We start from the raw sequence: 10,356 nt of genomic DNA, 5'->3' as shown, positions 1-10,356 counted from the left end.
ATTCGTCAATTTGAAGAACATACATACTTTTGGATACTTTTAATTCTGTGAATATTTGCTTTAACTTCTTCATTACTTCGTCTAGGGCGACTGAAGGATTCTCATCAATGCACTCAAGAATAACGCTTTTATGGTCCTCATGGAGAATACATGAGGCGACTGGTCTTTCTCCATTTCTGAAAGATACTATCAGGATCCTTTTCGCACTGTCTGGCCCAGTTTTGTCGCTGTACGAACATGAATCCCCAGTTGTTTTGCAGCAGCGGCCACACTCAGGTACTTCTTAAACATCAATTTGATAACAAAAAAGAGAGCCTTTTCCCCTTTACTTCAGCACTAAAACGTAGCCCTTAGAAATTTGAAGGGTCTAATTATAGTCAAGAAAACTAAGAGTAAAGTCGTTAGTGTCGTATCCTACGTTGAATAAGGGTCAATAAGCAGTGTTCACATATCAATAACAAAAGTTCAGTAACATAAACTGACCAATCATAATAATAATTACAATTCTATATAATATGTGTAACTATCAGTTTTAACACTTTCATCTTTATTCTAAAAAATAAAAGACACATAAAGAGTCCCATTGTACTTATTGTCCATCATCACTACTACAACCACAACAAACACCACAGTTAGGTAAATTCTGATCCCGATACAACAAAAAATGAAAACCGTCCTTTGACACTGGAACGACTGTACATGGTTGTTTCCATGTCATGTCCTTTTGTGTTCCCTTGTTGTGACTTGTAGGACTGTGGCTAAAAAAAAATTTATTTTTATACTTTTATAAATTCAAGCGCAATTTTACCCTGATTTCATATTGCTACTTTTTCTCTCTGTATTATTTTTCTCAAGGCAAGTATTATATTAAAAAAAAAATTTTTTTTTTTGGAAGGATGATACCAAACAGACCTGTTCTGCATCTTTACTGAAGACAAAACGTTTATTGCCTATTTTATTACTGAAACCAAAAAAAAAAAGAAATATACTATTCATTGTAGCAAAATACTTATTCTTAATCTTTAGGTTCTTTCTATTTTTTTTTTATAATAAAATTTTTGTGTTATTTTTTAAAAAAAGTCTTTTCTTTTGTGTTTTTTCTCTTTATAATGAACCTTCGCTTGATTCAAAGACGCTGGTATACTTCAACGTCTTTCAAGGTAAAGCAAAATGATGTCGAGTATATGTGTGTTGAACAAGGGATCTTTTTAGCAATTGGGACTGTCTTTATCCACTTGTCAAAGACTCCAAACCCAATTCCATGTGACACAGCCCACGCGTGCACAACAGGAGTTTATTCCTCACCTACTTGAAGGCAAACGTGATCTTTTATTGCGAGATGCAACAGGCACAGGAAAATCATTTGGCATTGCTCTCAGTTTAGCTTCTCTCGTCTCAGCCACCAGCGGATGCGTCCATTCATTGTACATTGCACCCAATCAGGAACTTGCTACTCAGATCGGCCAGTGGATTCAACAGCTCACACCCCATGCACATCAAGTTCAAGTGATTGCCACTAATCTTACAGAACAGCCGTCCATCACACATACCGTCGTAGGCACACCTAATCGACTCTTAGAATATATCAACCAAGGCCAGCTGCCTGTGCACGCTCTCGATCGACTGATTCTCGATGAAGCTGACCAAGCATTTGCTCTTCCCCGGAAGTACGCGCCATTACGAGAAAAAGAACGACGGGCAAGACACCCCAAGCCGGCCGAACAGCTCCTCGAGAAAATCAAGCATGGCAAGCACCAGACAGTCATCACCTCTGCCACGCTCAATCGGCCTCTACGATTCTTTCTCTCTCAGCGTGGCTTTGTCCGAGACCCACTTTTTGTAGACCTTCAGACGACTACAGTTGGTGTCAAGCATCATTGTCTGTTGGTCTCAGATGATCGTATACGAAACATTCGTCCCGAATTGATCAAGCAGGATCTTGACGTGAAACAAAAGCTGGACTTTGACGATACAGATGACAGATTGATCGAGAGTATCGCTACCTTGCATGAGATCGAATCAGTTTCTCATGGTATTCTCTTTATTGATTCTACCATCAGTGTCGAAGCTATCAAGGAGAGATTGGCAGAATATCAGGTACAGGCGCTCGATATCAAAGAATACTCATCGCTTGGTCCTCAACCAGGCGCTCTCTGGGTCGCGACCGAATTTACGGCCAGAGGCGTGGATATACCCGGTGCATCACATGTGTTTATTCTCGGAAAACCTTCTTCCACCGCAGCTTATTTGCATATGGCAGGAAGAACAGGTCGTCTCGGTCCAAGCGGGTTCAGTCAAGGTAAAGTGTTTAGTCTCGTGCGCGATCAGGGATGGACAGAAGCCAAGATGAAAAATATGTTTGAATTATTAAATATACCAGTGGAACACTATGAATTTGTTGAATAATAAACCGTTTATTATTATTGGCATTCAACAGCCCATCTTTGATAGGGTGTAAGGCCCTTTTGAATGATATGTTGGGGACAGCTTCGTATGATTTTGGTTAATGACCCACAGCTCTGTTCTTTCATCATATCCATTAACGTAAAGAGACGTAAAGCAATCTGTTATTTCAGTTAATAAGCGTCTTTCTATGTTTCTCTCTCTCTCTCTTACCTGCTCTTGCTCAGACGCATGCTTATTTCCAATTTCTATCGTATGCATCATACTATAGATCGTATCTGCCATCTTGATACTATCATCTGTTACTGCTGGACACATGACCTGTCCAAACAGGCAACCCAGTATACACCGTAACCCATCAGCGATTCCAGCAAGAATGTCTGTCGCACACGACTGATGATGACCATTTCCATACACAATAAAGGCATCCAACACACGCACAATCCATGCCAACATCTCTTGTTCACTAGTTACGTCCTGTTCTATAGTTGCTGCAATGATTTCCCAGGACGCATAGCGAAGAGGCGAGTTTCGGAGGCCGACAAGGTAGGCCATTGACATCGCTATCCATTTCACAAGTGGATGGCGTTTCGTTTTCGGAGTCAATCTGTAAAGCTCGCAGATGGCAACAATCGTGCCGAATCCTTCTTGATCTGTCTGTTCAAAGAACGATTCCCTGTTTTGTAATTGATCAGGACTATCAAGACTGCAAGCAACACAGTGGCGGAGAAGTGTGGTCATCTCAGGCTCAGCTTGTCTTGTCCAAGGTAAAGTCAGTTGGTGTAAAATTGTCTTGCGTATATCCGTCACAAGCTTCATTTTAGTTTCATCCAAATCGGACCTTTGAGTAGGAAGATGGTTGAACAATGTAACAAAGAATTGAAGCTTAACATAATCTGTGTATTAGAGAACAGAAATATAGTCAACCAAACATGTTTTTTCTCTCTTACCTGCGTTTCCTTATCAAACGTGTGTATCTGTTTGGCAAAACTTTGAACCATTTCCAATGCTCTGCTATCAGATATGCTTGCCTTTTTCATCATAGAACTCAAGCCACGACGCGTCGTAGTTTGAGCCTTTTCACTGGATGGCAGGCCAGCCAGTTCCAATACTTTGCCTAAGCCAGGCTCGGTTGTAAGCAAGAGACACAGTTCGGCATTTAATGTATGCTTCTTCAAAGGATCCAAAGCGATCGATAGCTGAGAGAGCAGGAATTCTGTTAGCGAAAGCGATGACGACGCATGAGCCGAAGCAAACCGAATGCACAAGCCTCGGAGCGATGAAGACACACTAGATACTTCGTTCATCAACATAAACCAATTGACTGGCGGCAATGGACCAGGTGTGAGCAGTAAACTAGATAGGAGAAGCTCCAAATGATCTGTCAAAGGACGTTCTGCCTCGACAAGGCTGACTAGGCTGTCGAATACAGCTCGAATGTAACTGGTGTTTTGATTCAGTCGACTGTAAGACGCGGGTTCAGATGAGGCAGACAAAAGCAGTAAATCGGATGCGGTCTGTTTTTCTTTTATCTGCGAAGTAGCAGCCATGAGCTGAGCATGATTGATAATTTTCCCACAAACAGCAGCTGCTATACGGCCACTCTTCAAGTTACCAACAGGAGCTGATGATCTTCCCGTAAGCCCTGCAGCATGCATCAGTTTGTCCCAGACAGTATGCCTTGTGCTTGCGCTGTATTTGTTTGACTCTATGTAAAGACGATCGCTCGGTCCCTCAGATGGTAGGTAATGAACACCTAGAAGACTGCCCAAGCTGAACAATCCTGCAATGCGGTAGTTGCTTGATGGATCATCATTATCAATGCGCTCAAGTTCTTGATCAAGCAAACGCCTGTAGCTGTACATTGCCTCGTTCTCCTCCTTTGAGCCATTCACAAGTCGTGAGCGACATAGCTGTGAGTAAGGAACGCTAAAGTGGTAAAAGTGCTGTGCCAATTGACCCTAGATAAGAGCTGTTATTATTCACTTTTTTTTTTTCTTACATCTGTCACAGCTCTCGTATAAGCTGATTCTAAAACACTTGCACACTCGTCATCTATAGCGCCACTGTCAGGAGCACCACCAACACCACAAACCCAAGTAGACCCAAGCAATAGACCGATATTAACTGGATGACCATCAGTGTATGATCGAAGCACGTCCTTAGCTAACCACAAGACTTCTTTCATACCACTTGCATTTTGTTTAGACGACAGTCCCATCATGATACCTAGCACACGGCTTTCAGAAATACCAGGCGAATTGCAGTAGCCCAAGAGTTGATAGAGCCCTTGTTTGCCCAAAACATCCAATTGCTCTGTCTTTGTAGGCCATTGGATAACGCTGATGACAAAGTATCCAGCTGCGTATCCATTTGCAAACTGAACAAGATCAACAGCCGTATCAATGTTTCTTGACTTTGCCTTTTCATAAGTTGCTGCTTCAATCAACGTTTTGCTTATCGTCTCTGCCAGCTTATCATTACTTATGACATGGGTCGATAAATGGCCTAGCGCAAACCTTGCTGCAAATTGAACTTCTTCACTCATCAAGTGTGCAGAGTGGGATAAAGGTGAGCCTTGTAACAGAATATAGTTTCTTAGTAATACTTGAACGATGTCGTTTGCACAGGATGATGCGAATGAAGGAATGATGACACGTAGCGTGCTGACAAGCCCTGTTTAAAGCAACTTAGTTGAACTATAGCTTATTTATAAGAAAAGGCAATTCCTACCTGTGATGGCTAACAATATGTTTGTGCTGACACCAGGTACAGTACTTCTTTCTAGACGTGCTAATAAATCTTTCAACAGTATAGACACAATGGACTCAACCTCTACTTCTTTTCCCTTTAAAACTGCCTGAAAGAATGCTTGCCAGGATGATATACTTGAGACACGAACGAGGAGGTGATCAGTCAAGGCAAGATCTGTAAAGGATGTAACCATGGCACGATACCATTTCGTTTTGCTAATAGCATCAAGCGTGTCTTCAGAGATAGACTCTCTACTAAAATCCAAGATATGAAGAATGGCTGTTGCATAACCTGCTCTAAGGCCAGGAGCTACATGACCCTCCGCCCATTTCTCGGTCAATGTTTTTCCTACTTCTTGTTCTCGTTCTCCGGTGGTTGAGGCTTTACGTTTCTTTGATGTCGTCTCGGGCTTTTTACTGGTTTCTTCAATAAATAATCCTCGACGCATATGGTCAAGTTCATTTGACATGAGCTTGACTAAAACAGGACTGTATCCCTTGCTGGGTACCTCTGATTCCAAGATCATTGACAGGTAGTCCTTGGCCTTTTCCGGTATAAGTGTGGCAATATCGTTGGCCGAGAAATGAGATAGTGCTTCTAGAGCATATGTCTTGGATTCTTGACAACCATTGTCGGAAGAAATTAGAGGCAAAATGAAGTCATTCAGCAACGTTTCCTTGAATTGCAGGTATGGTTCAGTCACTATCATGGTTCAAAATGAGTTTTAGATACACATGTTTTCTCTCTTTTTTCTTTGTTTACCTTCGTCCTTGTCACCAGCTAAAGCATAAAACCGACAGAGTTGTTTGATCAGGAGCAAAGATCTTTTCGTACCAGAATCCAATGCGAATCGAGCCAAATAGACCACGGTAATACTCCAAATCGATCTAGGCTCCACAAACCCTGCCTCAACACAGGTACAAATGATGCTCATAATGATTGAAAGCGAAGCCATACTGAGGTCTTGACATGCCTGGAGTAAAGAAATGACCATAGGCAAGATATCAGGTGCACATTCTCTGGGATGCAATTGGCACACATCCCGCATGCTGGTCAAGACAGAGAGCTCCAGTCGAATAGGTCCAGTGACGCTTAGGTCCACCTTACGGCGGAGTGTAGCTGATTTACGACGAAGGATCCAGTCAGTAAATACCTTCTTCAGTTCCTGCCAAACGCGAGGTTGACGTTCGTACACTTGTGCAAGCGCGCGCACGCCAAGACTTGCCATAGACAAATCATTATCTTCTGTGTGGATAATGGAAAGTATGATTTGTAACACTTTGCTTGTGATAATTGGGTCATTGGTACTTGAGAGACTGGGAAGGACGTGGTGGAAGATGTGGAGAAGCGTGTCGGACTTGCCTGAGGATTGTCGAATGACATGGAGCAGGTAAAGTAACACGGGGAATTTGTAACAGCCTGTTTGAAGAAAGGAAAGTTCAGATAGAGTAGAGAGTGCCTTGCATTGAACTTGGGTGTCATTGTCTAGAGTGAATGGTGTCAAAAATAGAAGGTTCAGTGTAACTGAGGTCGATGATAGATTCTTTGAAAAAATGTCTACTTTAGGCATTTCATTGGAATAAAAGAAAAGAATATAAGTAAACAAGTGCCCTAAAAGGCCATGGATTGTATTATGACGTATAATGTTCAATATCTATAGAATAAATGTGAGTCCAACGAATGATAAGGTATAAATAACTTACCTCTATTTGAACGTCTTCCACATCTACCTCGGTATCCTTGGCTTCATCGACACTATATATGAGGTCAAGTACTTGATTCTTGCGCTCCTGAATGCTCTTTGATGCGCTCTTATCCATTAGCTCAGATAAGGTTTGGAATAAGGGTAGGTATGCAATTTGCATCACTCTCTTAGGAATAGAGCCATGAGTGATACAGAATCGAATAAAGTTCAGAACACTCTGTTGTTCGTCCAGTGTTTGAGATTTGAGTAAAAGAAAAGAACAGCCAGCCCACAACAGGGAAACACTGGCTTGAAGTGTTGTTGAAATTGTCTGGTCACCATGTACTCTGGAATATAAGCGTTCTATGCGTGATAGATAAGGCAGAATAGGTTCACCCTTTGATGCACATGTCAGTGCTCTGTCAAGTATAGGATAGCAGTAATTAATCATCCAGTCCATCGCATCAAAGTTGACTTGCTGTTGAAACTGCGTGTTTATAATTTCCAAAAAATCCACTATAGCCAAATAACGAGGATTGCTCATCTGTAGCGGATACTTCATTATTACTTGTTTCCATATCAGCGCGTGAGTTGACTTTGCTATCTCCTTGTTGGCTACTGAGAAGCAAATCGATGTCAATTTTCCTAAAAGTGCATTATAGTCCAAGTTATTGTCTGTAAGAAGGACCATGAGAGTAAAAGGCGTAAGAATGGCGATATCTGTAGTTTCTTTCTCTCGAAATAGGTATTCTATTTCGTTTAAAATGGCATAATACAGCATAGGTTTCTGTCGAACTATAGCTACAAAGGGATCAACGTGGACTAGATCGTCTTTGACAAGGCCAAATTGTGTCTTGGCTTGTAAGCGTAGTAAAGTAACACAGCGTAGATATATCATGCTCTTCGGTTCGTCATCAGAGCTTAGGACAAGAGTCTGAAATTCGCGCAATGCAGTTGTAGCTTCCAATTGGTTATTGTTCACCTTGTCCAATATTCTTTCACATGCATTAGAGGTAGCTATATTTGACAGGGATGACTGAGATAGCGTAGACCAAGGTTCTTCTGTATTTGATGTCAAATCACATGCTTGATGAATTTGAACAAAACGGTGTTGAACAATCTCATTTGACATGCTTGTTTGATGATCAAAAAAGCAAAAAGATACAAAACTTCAACCACACTGTTTTAAATGCCGACTTTCGCGTCAATACACACATGCGCATACAGCAATAAGTCAATAACACTAACTCTCTTTTTTCATGATCTCTGGAGCACACATCATTGTCTCGAACAATGATAAAAAAAAAGCTGGCTGGATCAATCAAGAGCCAACATGAAAAGAGAACGAAAAAAAAAAAGACAAAAAGTACCCCCAAATGTCTTTCCCTATTTTATGTATTAAAAAAATGATCCATTATGCATTTAGCCCTTCCTCTAAAAGTCGACATCCATGCCAGCATGGTGAGATTCCATAGCATTCATGGAATCAACACCACCATAATTGCTTTGTGAAGCCTTTGCATCTTCAAAGGTACGATGACGAATAACCTCCATGTCAAATTTGTTTTTCAGTGCATTGATTTCTGATATAAGTTCAGTTGTGGCGTCTTTTAATGCCTTTCCAGGTGAAGTTCCAGGAACCGTTTGCACTTTGATGACGAAATTATGTTCTAGAGGATGAGGTACTTTATAACCAGCAAATAAAACTCTTGGATCCTTTAGTAGTTGACTGTGTATAAAGGGTAGCACATTAGCAACCGTGACCTAAAAAATTTGTATGCATCTACCCTCGTAACATATTTCCAAGAGTGTGATCCTCACGTTCAATCGTGAATGTAGCCGCATTTGGAATTTTGGTATCCACTTCCATCTCCACCCTATAGAATGCAGTGATTAATGTTGCTGCCTCTTCCCCTTTTTTACTATTAAGCTTGGTCTACTTTTTTTTTCCTTCAGGAATAACGAATAACTCAAAACGATCTGGTGCGTTCATGTTGACTGATTAATAATAAGCAAAAGAATGAAGAAGAATGTAGAAAGACGTTCAAAAAATAATGACGTTGTGACTGTTAATGCATAAACAATAGGCTGCGTCTACCTATGCGGCTTGCTGAAAAGGCTGAGTGTTGTCGAAGAGGTAGCAATGAATATACTCCATTGCTAAATAATACTAAAGTTGTTAATAGTAAATAATATGTACTTATCGTTTAGATTACGCTAATCACTGCGAAAGAAAAGATTATCGGAGCTTGATTGATGTTTCCATATAAGGATAGCAGGAACAGACAAGCATTGATCAGGTTATGACAGCCTTTTTATTTTCATATTAACTAATGATTTCTTATATACTTTCATAAATCAACCTTTTAAGCAACAAACTATAATCTTCTTCAAGATTAACTTACAGAGCTTCTTACTATTCATAACTATAAGTAGCAAATCTAATACAACTATCCATAATACAATGGTTTAACTTGAAAAAGAAAGAAAAGACATTGATATACAATAATCTTGTATATTTACATCAGTAGAAAGCGGAAACTTATCAAATAAAAGTTAATACACTTTCAATTTGCTTAAAGCAAGCACAGTCAAGGTGTGTAACCTAGAAGCTTGTCTGTTGTTGTCAGGCCATCTTGAACAGTCTAAATAGATAGATCATCACTGCATTTTACAATCAAAAAACATTACTTGGAGTAAGCAGTCTTATTCATTGCAATACAGTAACCCAAGCGTTTGATTTGAGCAACTCGGTTATACTTGATCTCACTTTCAGAGATCAAGTACAAATCCTGTTTTTGTCATGAAATATTCTTTTTATACTTCATAATCAGATAAAACAAAGATTTATCACTTCTTTTATTTCTTCTTTTCTTATCTAAAAGTGTTAAGCAAGAACAAAAAGGACCCAAAACTATGAATAGAATAGCATACGTTTCTTGAGTTCACAGCAAGTTTATGACTTCATTGACAAGTAAAACAAATGTTTGACTGAAAAAAATGATACAAGAAGAAATGTAACAACTATTAGACGATAAATACAAAGAATGTTTATTTCAAAGAATGAAAATCAAAAATAACATAGCAAGGATTTTATTATTAACAGGAAGAGAAGCGCATAAAAGTAAAGCTAAAGGTGCGATGATAATAAGCAGAGACACAAAGAGAACAAGGGACCCACAAATCTCTTACAAGAGACATTTAGAACACCAAAAACGATAGTATATACCTGACACGATGCGACCAACAAAGAATTCATGAGAAGTAGCTATCAGAAAATAATTACAAGGAAAAAAAAATACTTACACTGCGCCTGCTGAGATAAGGTTTTTCGCTGCCAACCAAAGCGCAATCTCCCTCAGCTCTTTTTTTGGGGAACCTAAAACCTATACCTAAAAAGGTAGGTTAGGGGTCAGTGGTTAGCGCACTTACTTGGAAGCCTTGAGCAGTTGATCGACATCTGGTAGGGTTAGTGCACTTACTTGTAAAAGCCTTGAAAACAGTTAATCGATATC

General features: G+C 40.0%; 3 protein-coding genes across 3 annotated transcripts; 1 reads left to right on the top strand and 2 right to left on the bottom strand.

Annotated features, from left to right (window-relative positions):
* Positions 1-1,109: 1,109 nt before the first annotated feature.
* On the top strand, positions 1,110-2,406 carry RHIMIDRAFT_235897 (P-loop containing nucleoside triphosphate hydrolase protein; the record flags this gene model as incomplete). The annotated part of the gene is made up of 2 exons (XM_023608443.1): positions 1,110-1,160; positions 1,213-2,406. The coding sequence occupies 2 exons, from the start codon at positions 1,110-1,112 to the stop codon at positions 2,404-2,406; spliced, it is 1,245 nt and encodes a 414-aa protein (XP_023467605.1).
* Positions 2,407-2,420: 14 nt separating this feature from the next.
* On the bottom strand, positions 2,421-7,973 carry RHIMIDRAFT_250092 (uncharacterized protein; the record flags this gene model as incomplete). Its single annotated transcript, XM_023610692.1, has 7 exons — positions 2,421-2,564; positions 2,617-3,288; positions 3,354-4,364; positions 4,406-5,079; positions 5,137-5,859; positions 5,920-6,811; positions 6,861-7,973. 7 exons carry the CDS (start codon positions 7,971-7,973, stop codon positions 2,421-2,423), a joined length of 5,229 nt encoding a protein of 1,742 aa, XP_023467604.1.
* Positions 7,974-8,210: 237 nt separating this feature from the next.
* On the bottom strand, positions 8,211-8,834 carry RHIMIDRAFT_213567 (RBP11-like subunits of RNA polymerase; the record flags this gene model as incomplete). Its single annotated transcript, XM_023607252.1, has 3 exons — positions 8,211-8,570; positions 8,629-8,718; positions 8,782-8,834. 3 exons carry the CDS (start codon positions 8,832-8,834, stop codon positions 8,276-8,278), a joined length of 438 nt encoding a protein of 145 aa, XP_023467603.1. The 3' UTR covers positions 8,211-8,275.
* Positions 8,835-10,356: the final 1,522 nt, after the last annotated feature.

This window comes from Rhizopus microsporus (genome assembly GCF_002708625.1).
Source record: "Rhizopus microsporus ATCC 52813 unplaced genomic scaffold scaffold_5, whole genome shotgun sequence".
NCBI lineage: Eukaryota > Fungi > Mucoromycota > Mucoromycetes > Mucorales > Rhizopodaceae > Rhizopus > Rhizopus microsporus.
Note: the sequence above shows the minus strand (reverse complement) of the source record. Positions and strands in the feature narration are given on the sequence as shown.